Source organism: Crotalus tigris, unplaced genomic scaffold (assembly GCF_016545835.1).
Source record: "Crotalus tigris isolate CLP2741 ecotype Arizona unplaced genomic scaffold, ASM1654583v1 scf7180000018376.1261969, whole genome shotgun sequence".
Classification (NCBI taxonomy): domain Eukaryota; kingdom Metazoa; phylum Chordata; class Lepidosauria; order Squamata; family Viperidae; genus Crotalus; species Crotalus tigris.
In genome coordinates, this window is record NW_024096972.1 from 166658 (window position 1) to 186590 (window position 19933).

A 19933-nucleotide genomic window follows, 5' to 3' on the forward strand; every position below is an offset into this window, starting at 1 on the left:
GGTCTTTTTTTTTTTTTGCCTCCAAAATTATCGATTATTGACCTTCCACAAAATAATGTTGGTCCACAAAGCTTTATTCCCTTTGTTAGACCTTCTCCTAACTATCTTGGGTCTGTGATGGGATGGGATTTAAATACATGAACATCCGGTTCTCTGCGTGGATGCAGGCCTGGGCCTCCAAGGACTAGAATGGACTTCCGGAAGTGACATCCATACACTTCCTGTGGGTCCTGTGGGCTGTTCTAGGCCTGGGAGGCATCCCCCAGGCCTAGAACAGACTTCTGGAAGTGACTTCCAGGCACTTCCCCTGGGCCGTTCTAGGCCTGGGAGACCTCCGAGGCCTAGAACGGACTTCCAGAAGCAGCATAGGTTCAGCCGGTTCTCCAAACTCAACCAAATTTAGCTACCGGTTCTACCAAAATGGTACAAACCAGCTGAATCCCACCACTGGTTACAGCTCAAAGCTCGGTTATGGTTTGCGGAAGTGCCATGACCTAGAGCAGTGGTTCTCAACCTGTGGGTTGGGACCCCATTTGGGGTCGAACGACCATTTCACGGGGGTCGCCAAACAATGCAGTCCGCCATTTTTTCCCCCCTTTTCCTTAGCTGTGCTACTCCCTTTTATTCTATTGGCTTTTGAAAGCCAATAGAATAGACCCTCTTGAATAGAGTCTAATTCTATTGGCTTTCAAAAGCCAATAGGAATTGTCCAGGCTGTCTCTGCCCTGCTGAGCCCGCCAAACGTCCCATTCTGCAAACGGTGCTGCACCGGTTGAGTAGTCCTCGACTTACGACCGGTTGAGTAGTCCTCGACTTACGACCGGTTGGGGGTCGCGGCATTAAAAAGGTTGAGAACCACTGACCTAGAGCTCGGGCTTGCCAAAGGGAAAATTGTTGTCCACTTGGGATTCAGTTGTGATAAAAAGCAAAGGAAGAAAAGACCAAGGGACAAGATGTCTTTAAGAAAAACAAAACAAAACAGACTGCAGCAAAAGCACTCTTACTTTGCCATGAATTTATATTTATGGACCATGTTGGTCAACTTCAGACCAACAATCAAGGAAGCAGTACCCCAATCAAGAAACTGCCACAGAATCATTTATTTATTTATGAGACTTATATACTGCTTTAAGTGCAAGCACTCTCTAAGCAGTGTACACTAATAAGCAATGTATATATATATTTACATTGCCCCCAACAATCTGGGTCCTCATTTTACCTACCCCGGAAGGATGGAAGGCTGAGTCAACCTTGAGCTGGTGAAATTTGAACCGCTGACCTGCTGAACACAGTCAGCTAAAGTGGCCTGCAGTACTGCACTCTAACTGCTGCGCCACCTCGGCCATTAGTCAACAGCCCAACCAAAGAATCCCTGAGACCATCCCCATCCAGGCAAGACACCAAAATATAAACAGAGAGCAAACAGCTCCCCTTACTGATGATATTACCTAGTTAGAATAGAATAGAGCTGGAAGGGACCTTGGAGGTCTTCTAGTCCAGCCCCCTGCTCAAGCAGGAGAACCTATATTGTTTCAGACAGGTGAATGTCTAGTCTCTTCTTAAAAATCTCCAGTGATGGAGTGCCCACGATTTCTGGAGGCAAAGCTGTTCCACTGGTTGATTGTTCTCACTGTCTGGAAGTTTCTCCTTAATTCCAGCTTGCTTCTCTCCTTGATCAGTTTCCAACCATTGTTTCTCGTCCTTCCATCTGGTGCTTTGGTGAACAATCTGGCCCCCTCTGCCTTGTGGCAGCCCTTCAGATATTGGAACACTGCTATCATGTCTCCCCTATTTCTTCTTTTCTTAGTTAGGGTAATGAAATGTTTCCAAGAAAACACGCAAGCTCAGAGAGCACCAAGGACGCCTCATTTCAGCCCCGGGCTACAAGTATTCTCATTCACTGGGCCATATTTATTCAGCAAACTCTCCATCAGTGAAGCAGGTACAATCCACCCATGTGAAAGATACTCAAGACTGCCATGTTTTATTCATCGCGGCTATCTTTTTTCCTGGATTCTCCGATACAAGCCTGCTCAAAGAGAAACCTCACCCAAGTTCAGTCGCTCGTCTTTTTAAGAATTGAGGGATGGCAGTGCTTCCAGCCGAATTGACTGATTTACAGTTAAGGGTTGGAGGGGGGGCATACCCCCTTCCTCTGAGCTACTGTAAGTTAGCAGAAGCGTTATTAGATCGGCGCCACACCATATTAAAAGAGCAGCGTGCCAAAGCACATGGGAAATTCATTTTATTTCAGAGAAGGGCAAAACCGTTCTTGCATGGGAACGCCGGTAAATCTTCCAGCAGCAAGATCAGCCAGCTCTCTCTCCTGCACATCTGGAAATTACGTTGGCTATATATTTGGCACAGGGGAAGGGTCTTGCAAACAGAACTGCCCTGTTTGGAGGAAAGAGGCTCTACAAATCTTACTGAACACCACTGACAATGGCTAATAATAATAATAACAACAACAACAACAACAATTGTCGATAAGAAAGACAAAAAAGTCTGGATAGTGGATGTGGCAGTGCCTGGAGACAGCAGAATAGACGAGAAAGAACTGGAGAAGATAACAAAATACAAAGACCTACAAATAGAAATAGAAAGACTGTGGCAAAAGCAAGCAAGGGTAGTACTAATAGTTAACAGGCGCCTTGGGTGCAATCCCCAAACAACTGGAGCACCACTTGAACACCATTGGCATTGACAAATTCACCATTAGTCAATTGCAAAAGGCGGCCTTACTAGGAACTGCTTCCATCCTGCGACGATATCTGTAATACCATCAAACATCCACATCTGCCTATCCCAGGTCCTGGGTAGGGACTCGATAGGTAGACAAAATGCCAAATCCAGTCTGAACATCTGGCTGACTGTGCGATGATCAATAATAATAATAATAATAATGATGATGATGATAATGAGGATGATGATGAGGATGATGATAATGATTATGATGTTGGAAGGGACCTTGGAAGTCATCTAGTACAACCCCCATAATGATGTTGGAAGGGACCTTGGAAGTCATCTAGTACAACCCCCTGCTCAGGCAGGAAACCCTATACCACTTCAGACAAATGGCTGTCCAGTCTCTTCTTAAAAACTTCCAGTGCTTCAGCATTCACCGCTTCTGGAGGCAGGTTGTTCCACTGGTTAATTGTTCTAACTGTCAGGAAGTTTCTCCTTAGTTCTAGGTTGCTTTTCTCCTTGATTAGCTTCCATCCATTGCTTCTTGTCCTGCCTTCAGGTGCTTTGGAGAATAGCTTGACTCCCTCTTCATTGGGGCAGCCCCTGAGAGATTGGAACACTGCTATCATGTCCCCCCTCGTCCTTCTCTTCATTAAACTAGACATACCGAATTCCAGCAACCATTCCTTATATGTTTTAGCCTCCAGTCCACTAATCATCTTTGTTGCTCTTCTCTAGACTCTAGAAAGAATACAGAGAAGAACAACAAAGATGATTTGAGGATAGGTGGGATGACTCCCATCCCCTTGAGATAGCAGGGGAAGCCTGGCGTAAAATTTTGCAGGGACATTTACAGAATGAGAGAACTGCACTCACTTCCCAGCAGCTAGCAAAATGTAATCAGGGAAATCTCACGTCTATCAAGAGACGCGTCCGAAAATACGAAAAGGATCACACAGATTTAGGCATGAGATGTTATTGAGAAGGGCGGATCATGACAGATCAACTTTTTGAAGTCCTACTTGGCTGAAAAGTCAGGGGCAGCTAATCAGTACTAACAAACCAGCCAAAGTTCATAGATGATGGGGGTACTTGGTAATATTGGAGGGGTCCTGTCTAGGGGGAATCTGCCATATTGCTCAACTTTTACTCATTACAATATGAAATGCATCCATAATTTAGGATCCTAGCAGAAACAAAATGCCTTGTATATATACAATTATTCTTTGACTTGCAACAGTTTGTTTCATGACCATTTGAAGTGACAATGGGTCCTGAACAAAAGTGACTTATGACCATTTTTCACACTTAGAACCTTTGCAGCATCCCCACGGTCAGGTGATTGACACCCAGTTGCTTGACCTCTGGTTCAAATTTATGATGTTTGCAGTGTCCTGGGGACATGGGATCGCCTTTTGTGACCATCTGACAAGCAAAGTCAATGGGGAAGCCAGATTCACTTAACAACCGTGTTACTATCGTGTTTCCCTGAAAATGAGACCGGGTCTTGTTTTATTTTAATTTTTTGCCTCCAAAAGAGGCACCAGGTCTTATTTTCGGGGTAGGCTTTACCTCACCTCCGGCACCGACAGCCCCACCTAGCCGGTCCACTTCTTCTGGGGCCGAAGTTCTGCAGCTGCATTCAGGCCTGCATTTTGCAGTCAGGCCTTTCCAGTAGGCCTAAGCAGCCAAGTCCCGAGCTATGGATTGAACTACCATAGCTTGGTTCTTGGCTGCAGAGGCCTTTCAGAAAGCCCCGTGACTGAGAAATGTAGGCCTGACTGCAGAACAGGCCTCAGAAGAAGAAGTGGGCCAGGGAGGAGAGGCCTGGCTGCAAGGAAAGTGGGTGCAGGGTGGGTGGGGCAGCTCCACATCCCTCTCACCCCTGCCTTAGCTTGATTTTTAGGTGTGTGCCTTTCCCCAAAACTAGGGCTTATTTTGGGGGTAGGGTTTATATTAGGCCCACCCTCCAAAATCAAGCTAGGGCTTATTGTTGGCGTAGGCCTTACTTTCAGGGAAACACGGTAATGTAACAGCTTCAGGGATTCACTTAACGAATGAAACGGCAAGAAAAATCCTAAAATGGGGCAAAACTCACTTCACAAATTTGTCACTTGGCAACATAAATTCTGGGTTCAGTTGTGGTTGTTTAAGTCGAGGACCACTTGTATTAAAATCTTGGTTTGATACCTAATTGAGCCCAAACTTTCAGGTTGATAATGAAAAGTCTGCAAGAAAACAACCAAGCTCAGAGGGCCTTAAGGACCCCATGTATCTGAGAATAACCATTTAAATCCTCCTATGAATGTTTGCCCACCTCTTAAATAATTATTCTTCGGCTACTGCTATGAAAGGAAAAAATGGCATTTTAGAATCCAGCCAGAAATGAGGTTTATCTCAAGCAATGCCAACTATAGCAGTACTTAAGCTATATACAACATACTGTACATCTTTGGAGCTGGCCTTTCCAGTCCCTTACTGCATTAAATCTATTGTACCTTAAAAATTTCTCCCCCAAAAATTAGCCAAGATAGATACTACATGGAGTGGGAAAGGATCGGAATGTAATTTGTTATCATTCTTATTCCTGCGGCCGAAGCATTTTGATCATATCTGCCTCAAAATGTTCTGTTCCTTGGAACAGGCTCCCTTTTTAACACTGATATTAGCATCTATTAACATTGATAGTGAATTCTGCTTCTCACTTATGCAGGAATGGATTTTATTATTATTATTATTTTAAAGAACCTGACATTCATTGTTTGCATACAAGATTGCCGCACAGATGTAACAGTGCTGCTACTTAAGAGTCTGGATTATAATACATTTTATAAACCAAATTAATACTGTATCGAACACGTTTTAAGAGAAATTGAAATGGAGGGAAAGCAAATGCCACTGTTTTAAAAAGACAGGTTCAGCAGCTCTGCAAACCTGCTAACGTTGTCTTTCCATATAAAGCCTACTTTTCTAAACAGCAAAAGTGTCTGCATCATTCATAAAAGATAATAACTGGCTTGGCAGCAGCGCCCTCCAACCAAAAATGATGCAATTCATAACATCTCTACAATATTCCTGGTAACCACAGAGCAGGTGACACCATTTCCATGGAGAAGACATAAAAACTAGAGGGCCTCACCTACTGATCTGTATTATTTGCACAGATACTGTAGCTGTGGCAAAATTGAGCCAGGCTGATGTGTAAATTAAAAAAGACCAAGATGTTGAGACTCTAGAAAGAGTACAGAGAAGAGCAACAAAGATGATTAGGGAACTGGAGGGTAAAGCATACAAGGAACAATTGCTGGAATTGGGAATGCCTAGTTTAATGAAAAGAAGGACCAGGGGTGACAAGATAGCAGAGCTCCAATATCTCAGGGGCTGCCCCAAAGAAGAGGGAGTCAAGCTATTCTCCAAGGCGCCTGAAGGCAGGACAAGAAGCAATGGATGAAAACTGATCAAGGAGAGAAACAACCTAGAACTGAGGAGAAATTTCCTGACAGTGAGAACAATTAACCAGTGTAACAACCTGCCTCCAGAAGCAGTGAATGCTCCAACACTGGAAGTTTTTAAGAAGAGACTGGACAGCCATTTGTCTGAAATGGTATAGGGTTTCCTGCCTGAGCAGGGGGTTGGACTAGATGACCTCCAAGGTCCTTTCCTACTACTACTACTACTACTACTACTACTATTATTATTATTATTATTATTATTATTATTATTATTATTATTATTATTCAATGGAAGAAGTCTCTTCCTTTTAAAAGCAGGGCTCTCCAAACTTGTCCACTTTAAGACTTGTGGACTTCAACTCCCAGAATTTTTCAGCCAGCCAGGCTTTCTTAAAGCAGAGGTCTCCAGCCTCTTGGGCACCAAGGACCGGTTCCGTGGAGAAAGGTTTTTTCTGCAGACTGGAGGTTCCGTGATTTTGTGTGCTGCCTGCATCCCATGGATGGGGCTTTGCTTGTTTGTGCATGCTGTGGCCCGGTACCAGTCCATGGACTAGGGGTTGGGGGCCCCTGTCTTTAAGAGTCCAAGTTTGGAGACCCCTGCTTTTTTAAAAAAGGTCCCATCCTATATTTTCTTGTTTCATTGAATTCTGAAACGCAAAGACAATCTGCAAACAATCCTGAATAGCAATCCTTCTCCTAATGCTGAAATGGAGCCATACTTAAATATCCAGTGCTCTCTGTGCAAACTGTCAACGCTGCAAATATTGTATATTCTTGCTTTTGACAATATGCAGAATTGTCTGGTAAATATGGGGTTAATAAAGAGCAGAAGGGGCGTTGGGGGTAAAGCCAGGGAAAGAAAGAGGAAGAAAACATTTGACCTTTGCACTAATTGGATAGTGTGAGATATTATGGCTAATTTAGGGAGGGAACATGCTGATAATTTAACTGCTCAGAGGAAGAGAACTTAGATCCTAGCATCCCTCCGTTGTGCCTGTGCTGACATTTTGTAACAATAAAAGACTTTTAGGAAAATAAATGCCTGGAAGTTCTTTGGAATGTTTCATTAGCCGGAACCACAACACAAATGTTAAGGCAGTGATGGCAAACCTTTTAGAGACCGAGTGCCCAAACTGCAATGCAAAACCCACGTATGCATCGTCGGATGCTGGGTAGGCATGCCCATTGGCTGGGCATGGCTGCAGTGGTAACGGCAGACTGGGTGGGACTAAAAAGTTCAATCAATCATTTCCAACTTTGCAAGATCTTTTTTTTTCCCATGAGAAGTTGAAATTGACTGATTGATTGAACCTTTTTTTTTGTACACAGCAGCACTAAAGTGAAAAGGTTTTATAAAACCCAGCTGAAGGTCTAGGACTGGGCCAATGGCGCGTGTGCTCATAGAGAGGGCTCTGAGTGCCGCCTCTGGCACCCGTGCTATAGGTTCGCCACCACTGAATTAAGGCAATCCCAATAAAAGGAAAAGCAAAGATATCCAATAATTTCCTTCAATTCTGAGAAATACAGTAGCACATAAAGGGAGCATTAGACCCCAAAGCTCCAATTCCCTAGAAATCATACTTTAAAAGATACTTGATCAGGATATCCTTTGAAGAAAAGAAAACAAATAAATGCAGAAAGATGTTTTTTTTTTTTCTTCCAGGGAATGGCGTACATCAATTGGGCCGAGTAAGCTAACAATATAGCAAGATAGTAATAACGATCATTTATTCAACTTGTACGTTGCCCTCCTCACTTTCAAAGTGAAGTAATAGCTGTTTATGCTTAGTTAGTAGGTCTGAAGCTGTTTAAAAGGTTCTGACATCTTTTTGAAGTCTCATTTTTAAAAAAAAAATCATAACCCTTATAATGTGGAATAACGAACAATCACTAGAATAATGATGTGTCTGCATAATTACTGGAATAGTGCTGTGTTAGTAGTATGTGACTAACCTAATGCACATTGCACTTGGATACAATGTATGTAGCAAACTCTCCATTGTATACCCGTGAGAAACGAACCTAATGTATTACAATGTGTATTTCAATGTGTATTCCTTTGTTCCTGAGAAAAGGAAAGTATAAAACTGAAGTCTGAACCCATCCTCGGGGTTCAGAATTGCTTGTTGCTCCTGCTTCTGAACCTGTGCAATAAATCTCTCTGCTAAAACCCTCTGGAATTCGTAAGAGTCTTTTCATTTTCCACAAGACTTAGTGTGTGGGGCAACTTCAGCAATCCGTGCAGCTTTTCCCGAAAGTAAGGCCCGCTGAGTCTATTAGGACTTGAATTGTCCTGGTACAGTTTTCCCTATAAGTGTTGCAATTTTGTAGGTTAAGGTAGCATTATTATGCGTTTGTGGGTTTTCATGAAACAACGCTTTAAATGCTACAAAGTTCCATGGCTTCCAAAGCGGGCGTGCTAAGTTTCATACTTTAAATTTTCCAAACTTCAGTGGAAAACACATGAAAGGAAATATATGCCTATGCTGCCTCCGGAATATCAGGATTTTATTTATTTATTTTTGGATTTCAGCAATCCCGAGGCATGAATTAACTTCACTTCCACCCCAAGCCAACTGATGTAATTGGGAAGCTTTTTCCGTTTGTTAATTTTGAAACAGAAAAGCGAGAAGATTTCATGTGCTGTGTCTGGTCACCGGCCTCTGCTTCGTTACTTAGCCCTGCGTAACCTGTTGCTCTTCCTCCCAACAACTTTGCAGACATTGAAAGGCATCAGTGACCCGTTCTAATTACATTAATGAGCCTTATTCTCACTCATTGTATTTCAAAGAAAGGCTGTTTTTTTCTCCACCCCCCCCTTTTTTTTTTTGCAATCTCTCCCACATTATAACTTCCATGAAAAAGGAAGGAAGAAAGGAATGGAAGCAGGGGAGGGAGGGAGGAGGAGGGAGGGAAGGAAGGAAGGAAGGAAGGAAGGAAGGAAGGAAGGAAGGAAGGAAGGAAGGGAGAGAGGGAGAGAGGGAGGAAGGGAGGGAGGGAGGGATGAAGGAATGGAGGAAGGGGAGGGAGGGAGGAATGGAGGCAGGGGAGAGGAGGGAGGGGGGAAAGAAGGAAGGAAGAAAGGGAGGGGAGGGAGGAAGGAAGGAATGGAGGCAGGGGAGAGGGGGAGGAGGAAGGAAAGAAGGAAGGGAGGGAGGGAAGGAAGAAAGGAAGGAAGGAAGGAAAGGAGGAAGGAGAGAGGAAGGAAGGAAGGGAGGGAGGGAGGAATGGAGGCAGGGGAGAGGAAGGAGGGAGAGAGGGAGGGAGGAAGGAAGGAAGGAAGGAAGGCATGGAGGCAGGGGAGTGGAGGGAGGGAAGGGGAAGGAAAGAAGGAAGGGAGAGAGGGAAGGAAGGAAGAAAGGAAGGAATGAAGGGAGGGAGGAAGGGAGGGTCAAACAGTCCCAGAAAGGCAAGCAAATATTCATTAAAAAGCTAAGCCTCTTCCAGTAAGTTGTTGAGCATTGCTTTTTTTCCCCCTTGTCCACGCCCACCCATGAGACACATTGAATACCCCCCAATAACATCACACCAGAAACTGATCCTTCATGCTTTGGGGAAGGATCATGAACATCAATGCCATCTGGTTCTCCATTTGGAAAGCTGCAGAAGCTGCGACTGATAAAACCCGTCAATGTTCAAATGGCACTTGTTGAGGTTTGGAAAGTTCATGTATGCTATTTATGTAACTCCCCACCTGTTAGGCTTGCAATTCTGCAAAGCTTTTACAAAATCAGAACATACCATTGAGATGAAAAGGCACAAGACTTTATCTGGCTGGATAACCTGCTAAATACATATCTATTTAGGTTCTTCAGTCTACAGACCTGTTTATCTCTTGGTGTGCTTAACCACAAAGACTGCAGTGCTTCTACAAATCCAAGGCACACAACTGCAGCGTTAATAAATGTACTGGTCGAGTATACAACGATGCCAGCTTTTAAAAACAAAACCCAACGGGGAATATAAAGTTCCCAGCATTAAGCTCTAACCTTCCCATTTAGTCTATCGTAGATTCTTTCAAACCAACTTAAGAAACAAAAGGAGGTCTGCTATCAAGTTCTGGATGTCTCTAGAATTTCCAGATCGAGGGGGTTATATAAACCAGGATGAATTTGAAATCGTTTTAGAGGCGAAAACTTTTCACAACTGAAGTCACTTTGCAACATGTTGATGAATATTCTCAAGGGTCGCCTGAAGGTTATCTGAAGTTGCTGGAAGGCTGAAATGTTGCAAGGATTCACACTCTCAACCATTTCAGACAACCTTTGGGTCACCTCCCAACATCTAACTGGATTCAAATCTAAGATTATTTTAGCCATTTCAAACTCCTCTCAAGTGGGTGACTCAGCAAACTAGTATCAGATGAATGGCATCCAGACCAAGATCAGCCACAGCTATTATTAACCAGACTGTGTGTTTTATTTATAATTTTAAGGATACCTGATGGAAACCTTTTGGGGGGGGGCTCAAATAAATATATCATTTCCTGGCAAGGGTTTTCAAACTGCAATTAACTTTCTCTCCGGGAAGAGCTAACTGAAGTGTGCCAAAATAAAATACAGGTTGAAATGCTCCGTAAGGCAAAATTGCAGACAGCAAAATTGTTATCTATTTCCATCCCCTTGAAAAAACAATGGCAACAGCAATAGCACTAAAGATCATTCATTTGGTTAAAAAAAAATATATCCTACGAACTTTCTGTATATATTGCTCCCACCAAAATGCTTACTGGGCACATCCAAATATGCATATGGAAAAAGCACATGATAAAAGTTCACCCTCAGTAAACTAAGAGATCTCACAACATAAAGCCCACAGCCTTCGCACTGGGCCTATACATTGGAACCAAATTTGCACATTTAAGAAGAAAAATGCAAACGTAAGAGTTTTTCCTCTGTTTCAAACTACTTAGGAAAGCAGAGATTGCATCTGCATTCACCAGCACCCATTTCTCTATAATGGAATTTCAGCCGTGCTGCTCTAGATAATGCAGTTATTTACTATAGCTGGACTGTGACAACACAGTTAAATGGCTTCTTCCCCACAAGGTAAATGCTGAAAAGAATTGTCTACTTCTGAACCAAATATTCTTTCTTCTGGGCTGGTAAGGTCAGATCAAAAGGAAGAAGAGATTATCTACTGAGCAACTGAACAGGTCAAATTTGGGAGTGCTATATTTATATAATGAGTTTGACTCAATATATATATAAGGCCACCAGTCTCCAAGCAGGTGCCTTTGATGCAACTTAAATTGGTGGAAGAAATCACAAAACAGGTCAGGCTGAATGTTTCCATGAAGAGGTGGTCTCCAAATCTAAAGGACATTTTTGGATTTAATGAATGTTTTCTTCCCACTCTTCAGAGGAAGAGTAAAAAACATCGAACAAGGAGGCCTAGCTATTTCTCCCCAACACAATCAGAGTGTGTGACACCGGTATTCAGTATTAGTTGCACCGCAACTGAAGGACTTATTAAATCAGTGGTTCTCAACCTGTGGGTCGGGACCCCATTTGGGGTCGAACGACCATTTCACGGGGGGTCGCCAAACAACGCAGTCTGCCATTTTTTCCCCCTTTTCCTTAGCTGTGCTACTCCCTTTTATTCTATTGGCTTTTGAAAGCCAATAGAATAGACTCTCTTGAATAGAGTCTAATTCTATTGGCTTTCAAAGGCCAATAGGAATTGTCCAGGCTGTCTCTGCCCTGCTGAGCCTGCCAAAAGTCCCATTCTGCAAATGGTGCTGCACCAGTTGAATAGTCCTTGACTTATGACCGGTTGAGTAGTCCTCGACTTATGACCGGTTGGGGGTCGCAGCATTAAAAAGGTTGAGAACCACTGCATTAAATGAAGACTTACTGACCGCTGGTTTGTAGAAAAAATGAGCTGTTGTAACTCCAGATTATTTTGCCTTTCTCAGGGCTAGACCAGGTTAATGGAATTGGAAGTGCCACAGGCCAGGGAACAGTGCTTTAGTTGCAATCTGCCATCAGAGAGGGAGAATTCAAATGCTTTCAGATGGGCTCTTGAGAGTCAACGGCAATAAATGCAGCCACAGTGTTCTCTGGGATTAGATTCTGGAAGATTCCTCAAAGAAAACTGGGTAAAAATCGGTCCTGCTTCTCCCATGGAATGGTTCCCAAGAATGGGAGAAGCTGCGTCATTTTGCAAAAGGGGATATCGGTTGCGGAGATTACTTAGTTCTTTCAACAGTGAGCTTTCTGGACAGAAATCCCTCAATATTGGGGCTTTGTAATCGTCAAAACTATTCAGGAAGAATCACATTCCCTTGCTGTTTATAGTTATCCCTGCTCCTCGTGACATAGAGATGTGTTTGTGCAAAGGCATGGATATTCTGAGCAATGAGGCTCTGCAAAAGGCTGGGTCCCCCTTAACTGTTTGTGTTTTGTAGGGCATGTGGCTTATGAATGAGATTCTGATTTCCATCATGGAAAACCCATAAGGTAACTTCCCTCTCTTTTCTATGCATGATTCCAGAGTCTGAAAAGTTAACCAGAAATCATACAATGCTAATAAATAATGTGCGTTTCTTCTAGTGGCCTATTTTATATCATGCTAATCTTGGCAATTAAACCCAAGAAGTATTCAATTTATTTTACAGGTTAAGGTTTTTCCATCTTCTCCCAAATTTTCCATTGAAATTCTCTCTCTCTCTCTCTCCTCTCTCTTCTTCTCTCTTTCTTTCTCCTCTCTTTTCTCTCTCCTTTCTTTCTCTCCTCTCCTTCTTTCTCCCCTTCTCTCTCTTTCTCCCTCTCCCTCTCTCTCTCTCTCCTCTCTCTCTTCTTCTTTCTTTCTCCTCTCTTCTCTCTCTCCTTTCTCTCCTCTCCTTCTTTCTCTCCTTCTCCTTCTCTCTCTCTCTGTCTCTCTGGCAGATACAGAAATGAAACTGTAGGGCTGTCATTCAAAAGCTCAGCTGTCCCATGCAACTGAACTGAGTTTCAGCCTTTCGCAAGCGTGACTTTGTGATTTGTTTTTTTTTAAAAAAATAATAATAACATCCTTCTCCTTATGTGTTTGCCTGTGTTTGTAAATGGAGGACAATTGTACATTTAATTGTGGCTTTCTGCCAGCATTTGATGTGTGGCTCAAATGTGACAGGGAGGAAAGCTAAGGTTTGGGGACACCTCTGTTAATATCCAGCATGTATTCACTGTCTGTCAGTAAGAATCCACTTCTATGTAGAGCAATTGTTTTTCCACTTTTAAGTATCCTGGCTTATACAACAGCAGGATAAAGAATGGAAAAAGGGGGCCTGGTTATTATACAATACCTGTTACCCCACTTACATTCTTGTTTGTTCTTTCTCAGACCTAACACTAGTTTGGAACAATTCTTTCTTTCTCAGACCTAACACTAGTTTGGAACAATTGCAAACCAAGGAATTTCTTTAGATCTTGCTGATCTCTATTCTCAAGGAAGGTCAAAACTGAAGAGATCTCAACTCTGAATGCCGGGTCAAAAACTGGAGAAATATGATATGGGGGATACCAAAATACAATAAGGTCAGCTGCTTGCGGATCTGCCTGATTAAGGATCTTTTCTCCACTGCTTAAGTTACAGATTTATTCACGCCTTCCTAAAGTCACTTAAAGGTACATCTATATTGCCTCTGTTTCTTGCCCACCCCAGCCTCCCTCCATGATCACTGTGACAGGGACAAAAAGGATTTAAACACCAGGAGACTGTCCTTGGACAGTATCAGAAGAAAGCAGGAGATATTACTTTAAGCCAGGTGCAGCTAAGAACCACTTAAGTCTCCCCTGTGAAAAAGAGGACTAGGAAGATAGACAAGGCTCTTGACACAAGGCATTGTACTAAATGTATTAGTTGCACAAAGGCAGGGAGTTGTATGGGGCCTGAGGAATGGTACCTGGGGGGGAGGGAGGGTGAAGGATCCTATCTTCACCTCCCAGGTACCACTCCTCAGCCCCCCACACAACAGGTGTAACAGGAATGGGAGGGAGACGCGGGCCTGGCCTGCCTGCAGTAAGGCAGATGACTCCTTTGCCCACAGCTGTCGTTCCCTTAACTATGGTTAATCAAGCCAGGTTGCTTCCGCCTTCCTTCCTCCAATCAGCTCCCTCTACTCCCAAACAGGTCCAACCAGTAGTGCAAATCAAGCTGTTCCCTTGCTGGTAGATGCAGGCCAGCTTTCCCACAACATGCCTTCGGGATGTGGGTCCCTCAAATAGCAATTACCCCAGATAATAAGGAGTCAAACTCAGCCTATCCCTGCTGGACACAGGTATGTGGCTGAAAGTAAACAGGACGTGGGGGGGGGGGAACCTGCAACAAGGAGGAGAGGAATGATTTGGTGTGGGTTTGTGTGTGGATCGGGCAACCCAAGGCTCCCTGGGCTGGGATGCCAGGCTCTGGGTCTTGTAGCCTAGGGATGCCCTGGGTCCAGCTTCATCCATCCATTGGCCATCCTCTGCAGCCACCCAACCATGCAGACACCTCCATGGGGCAAATGGAAGTCTCCTTGAATCCCTGCCCCGTTCAGGGTGCAAATTCTGCTCTCCTGGAACCCCTGCCTCATTCAGGGTGCAAATTCTGCTCTCCTTGGACCCCTGCCCCATTCAGGGTGCAAATTCTGCTCTCCTGGAACCCCTGCCCCATTCAGGGTGCAAATTCTGCTCTCCCTGAACCCCTGCCTCATTCAGGGTGCTAATTGTGCTCTCCTTGGACCCCTACCCTTCAGGGTGCAAATTCTGCTCTCCCTGAACCCCTGCCCCATTCAGGGTGCAAATTCTGTTCTCCTAGAACCCCTGCCCCATTCAGGATGCAAATTCTGCTCTCCTTGAACCCCTACCTCATTTCAGGCTGCAAATTCTGCTCTCCTTAAACACCTGCCCAAGCCACAGGAAAGCTAGATAAACCCAACAGCTACCATAACCTACACACACACAGCCTCGAACCAATTACTATTAGGTCCTACCGGTGAGAGGCTGCCAAACACTGGGGGGAGGGGGGAAATAGGCGGGAGGGGGAGGGGCAGGTTTCCTGCAGAGTTCGGGGCTGAGCCTGAAAAGCCTGGGAAACATGGGGGGGGGGAGGGAAGAAAAGAGTCTTCTTACCTGCTTGCTGTACTTGCTACTGGCCTGACAGCTGTACTCGGAGCAGTGGTCCGACCCGATGGAGATGTTGTCCCCCGCCCCCACGAAGGTGTTGGCCGGCGGCAGGTCCTGCACCGCCTGGTGCTTTTTCCCGGCGGTGGGCGACTGGGGGTGAAGCTGGACGGTGGGCAAAGGCGAGCTGGATTTATAATGCCGGGCCAAATCCGGACTGCCGGGCCCTCCGTTGACGGAGCGGTAGCGGCTTAAAGCCGGGCTGCCGGCGGCCGACAGTTTCTCGTGCACGCTGTCGTAGCGCTGCCCGTTGGGCTTGGAAGCCTCGACGGTGACGATGCTGCTGTAGAGGGGCTGCTTGCCCCCTCCCCCTTTCTTGCCCTTGCGGTCCTTCTTGGGCTTCTTGGCTTTGTCGTGGGGCTGCGGGGTGAAGAAGTCCGCCTGGTCCTTCTTGCCCGCCTCGTAGCCGCCGTGCTTGCCCTTGGAGCGGCAGTAGCGAGCCAGGACCACCACCAGGATCAGCAGCAGCACGGCCATCACGCCGGCCACCACGCCCACCACGATGCTCAGCCGCTGCTTGCTCAGCTCGTAGCTGGGGTCGCCCGCGATGTCCCGGCCCAGGGGCGTGTGCAAGCTGCGGGCCACTTGGCTCTCCACCGCGCTGGCGTTGGCCAAGCTCTCGTTGACGAAGACGTGGAGCAGAGCCGTGGTGGCTTGAGGCGGCTGGCCGCTGTCGTTGACCTGCACCACCAGGCGGTGCAAGCCGTAGTGCTTGGGGGCCAGCTTGGCCACCAGCGAGACCACCCCGCTGGCCGGGTCGATCTCGAAGAGTTTGAAGGGGTTGCCGCCCACCAAACTGTAGCTGAGCTCGGCGTTCTGGCCCGCGTCGGCGTCTCGGGCTTGCACGGCCGCCACCACGGAGCGCGGGCTGCTGGAAGGAGGCAGGACGGTGTAGGAGCTGTTGGCGGGCGAGGTGACGGCCGGCGCGTTGTCGTTCTCGTCCATGACGAAGAGCGAGACGGTGGCCGTGGCCGAGAGAGCCGGCTCGCCTCCGTCCACCGCCTTGACGCGGAAGGTGTAGCTGGTTTGCAACTCCCGGTCGAAGGAGACGGTGGAGTAGATGGTGCCCGTGTCGTTCTCGATGGAGAAGATGCTCGGGTCCGAGGGGGTGCCCTGGCCCGCTTCTTGCGCGCCCCCGGGCTGGATGGCCAAGCTGAGCTGAGCGTTGCGCCCTTGGTCGGCATCCATCACCGTCACCATGCCCACCGGGCTGTTGGGTTGCAGGTTCTCCTTGACGTAGAAGGTGAAGACGTCCTGCATGAAGCGGGGCTCGTTGTCGTTGCGGTCGGCCACCCGCACCACCACCAGGGCCGAGCCCTGCAAAGAAGGCACCCCCTTGTCCCGGGCCGTGACTTGGAACTCGTAAGTGTCCCGCTGCTCGCGATCCAGCACCGCCTGGACCCGCAAGTCGCCCGAATCCGGGTCGATGGTGAATAGCCCCAAGGGCGTCTCGGCCGCCAAAGGCGAGGGCTCCAGAGAGTAAGCCAGCTCGGCGTTCTTGCCGCTGTCCGCGTCGGTAGCCAGCACGGTGGCCACCCGCTCGCCCGGGGCGTTGTTCTCCGGAAAGGGCACCTCCAGGACGGGCTGGCTGAAGACGGGCGGGTTGTCGTTGGTGTCGGCCACCCGGACCAGCAGCGAGTTGTTGCTGGACAGGCTGGGGCTGCCGGAGTCGACGGCCACGATGACCACGTTGTAATCCCGCAAGGCCTCGTAGTCCAACGGGGCCGAGGTGTGGAGGAAGTACTTGCGCTTGTTCTGCGCCTCGCCCTCCCCCTCGCTGGCCGGCTTGAGCTGGAAGGGCACGTCGCCCACCACGGTGCAGGTCACCACGCCGTTCTCCCCTTCGTCGCGGTCCGAGACCTGCACCAGGGCGATGGGGGTGTCCACCAGCACGTCTTCGGCCACGCTGGCCACCCCGTCGCGGAGCGGGATGCGCCCGATCTTACGGATGTCGATGGTGGGCACGTTGTCGTTCTCGTCGCGGATGGTCAGCGCCACCGTGGCCTTGTCGTTCTTGGGCGGCTGGCCGCGGTCGCGGGCCAGGACGGTGAAGCGCAGCTGGCTCACCTCCTCGCGGTCGATGCGGTGCAGGACGCTGAGCCAGCCCGACGACTCGTCCAGGCGGAGCAGGCGCCTGACCGACTCGGTGGCCGCCCCGAAGACGTACTCGATCTGCCCGTTCACCCCGGCGTCGGAGTCGGCGGCCCGCAGCTGCAGGATCGGCGTGCCCGGGCTGCTGTTCTCGGCCAGATCCGCCTCGTAGACGCTCTTCTCGAAGCGGGGGCTGTTGTCGTTCACGTCGGTGATCAGGACGCGGAGGATGGCCTGCGAGGAGCGCGCCGGCTCCCCGCCGTCCCGCACCCGCAGGCTCAGCTCGTAGGAGTCCCTCTGCTCGCGATCCAGAGCCCCTTTGACGATCAGCTGGGGCTGCTTCTCCCCGTCGGGGGTGTCGGCCACCTGCAGCTCGAAGACGCTGCTCCGAGCCGGGCCGTCGGGCTCCTGCCTCCTCTTGCCACCGGGATACAGGGCCCCGTCGGAAGCAGCGGCGGAGGCGGCTGCAGCTGCCACCGTGGCCCCCGCGCCGCGCCTGCCGGCCTCCCCCCCGGGCTCCTGCAGCAGTTCGTAGCGGTCGATGCCGTTGCGCCCGAAGTCGCGGTCGGTGGCGGTGGGGAGCAGGTAGAGGGTCCCCACCGGGCGGTTCTCCTCGACGGTGAGGGTCAGCACCGGGGATGGGAACGTCGGCGTGTTGTCGTTGATGTCCAGGATGACGACCCGGCCTTCGAAGAGGTCGACCCAGCTCTGCGAGGGCCCGATGACCGACACCTCGAAGTCCAGAAAGCACTCGTTCTCGTCGAAGATCATTTGACACTGCGGCAGCTTCTCGCGGTCGATGCGCCGCTCCGTGGTGCTCAGCTGGCCCGTCATGTTGTCGATTTTCAAATACTCCGAGCCCGATTCCAAGCTGAACGTCACCTCGCCCGAGCCGGTGACGATGCCCAGGTCCGAAGCCACGTTCCCGATCCGAATATCGGCCGGCCCTTCCTCCGCCAAGCGGTATCTCAGCACTTGTTTAGCCGCCGCCAGGCTGAGCCAAAACGGCGGAGGCAAAAGCAGCAGAATCCAGCAGCAGTAGCAGCAGTAGTAGTAGGAGTAGTAGGAGCGCGATTGCACCAAACCCAGAAGCGCCGGCATCTTCCACCGCTTGCAGGACGCCCCCAGGCCAGCCCACCCCCCCACCCCCCCTCCACGGACAGGCTGTCCCCTTCTCCGGCCAAAGACTACCACCTTGCCCCCCCAAGCAGCCCTGCGAGGCAAAAAACACACACAAAAAAAACAAAAACGGTCTTTCCTCGTCCTCTCTTCTTTGCCACCCTTCCCAATCCCTCTGCTGCTGCTGCTCGGCCAGCCGAGAGGCAGAGAGAGAAAGAGAGAGAGAAGGTGGGGGGGGGGGGAGAAAAAAAAGAAAAAAAGAAAAAAAGCAAGCCTCGGTGGTCGGGCTGAAGTTCAATTATAAAATCCTTGCCGGCTCGGGCAAAAAAAACTTCGCGTTTCCCATCCTCTTTGGTGCAATAGGTGGAGAAAAAAAATCAGAAGAAGCCGGGATGGCGCGTCTCTCTGTGTGTGTGTGTGTGTGTGAGTGAGTGAGTGAGAGAGAGAGATTGGGGTGCGGGGGTTGGGGGGGGGGAAGAGAAGCAGAGAGCCTGGTTTGACCGGAGGCTCTCCGTGCACCCTCCTCGCCTTCTCCTCCTCTCCTGCCTTCTGCAGTTGCTCTCTCCTCACAGTTCACGGGGCAAATGTGTGGCTTGGCTTTTTTCAAAAAAGCTGCATCTCCGCAGATAGGTTGGGGAGGATTTCCGCCCCCCTCCTCCTCCTTAGCCGCCGCCTCCTCCTCTCCCGCTCCTCCTCCTCTTCCTCCTCCTCCTCCAACGGCGCTGGAATCACTTCGCAAGGTTGGCGAGAGAGAGAAAAAAAGCCAGAGGTACGACAGCAGGGGGAAAAAAAAAAAAAATCAGAATCCGGCTTCGCTTTGCCGCTCTCCCCACCTTCTCTCTTTCTTTCTCTCTCTCTCTCTCCTCTCTTCTCTTCTCCTCTCCTCTCCCTTTCCTCTTCTCTAGTTCAATTCACTTCTCCCTCTCTCTTTCTCTCTCTTTCTCTCTCTGCCTGTCTCCCGGCTTGACTCTCTCGCTCTGCGCCGAGGTGTTAGCTCTCGCCTCTCCGCCGCTCGGCACAAAAAGGCTGGGGGGGGAGAGAGAGAGAGAGAGAGAGAGAGAGAGAGAGAGAGGGAGGGAGGGAGGGAGGGGGAGGGAGGGAGGGAGGGAGAGAGAGAGAGAGAAAGAGAGAGAGGGCGGTGGGGGGGGGGAAGTCAATCGCTTCATTCAAACAGCGCTGGGGTCCGGCGGAAAAAGGAGGCGGGAGGGCGCAGCAGCCCCCAGTCTCTCTCTCTTTCTCTGTCTGTGTGTGTCTCTTTCTCTCTCTTAGCGCTAGAATAGATAGTGCTAGGTGATTTTTTTTTCTTTTTCTTTTTTAAGCCTCCGGAGAACCCAAGCAAATCTACCGCCTCCGGGGCTGACAGCTGAAGCTATTTATGTATTTGAGGGAGGGGGGGAGAGAAGAGTGTTCTTGGTTTACGGAGCAGCTCCGGAGCCATCC

General features: G+C 48.6%; 1 protein-coding gene across 2 annotated transcripts in view; it reads right to left on the bottom strand.

Annotated features, from left to right (window-relative positions):
* The window catches only part of PCDH7 (protocadherin 7), a 78012-nt gene extending 59509 nt beyond the window's left edge, over window positions 1-18503 (bottom strand). For both annotated transcript variants that reach the window (XM_039351952.1, XM_039351953.1), the window contains exon 1: window positions 15233-18503. In XM_039351952.1, coding sequence (XP_039207886.1) covers window positions 15233-18475 — 3243 coding nt within the window. In that variant the 5' untranslated portion in view covers window positions 18476-18503. The remainder of the gene's footprint in view (window positions 1-15232) is intronic.
* Between the last annotated feature and the right edge of the window lie 1430 nt (window positions 18504-19933).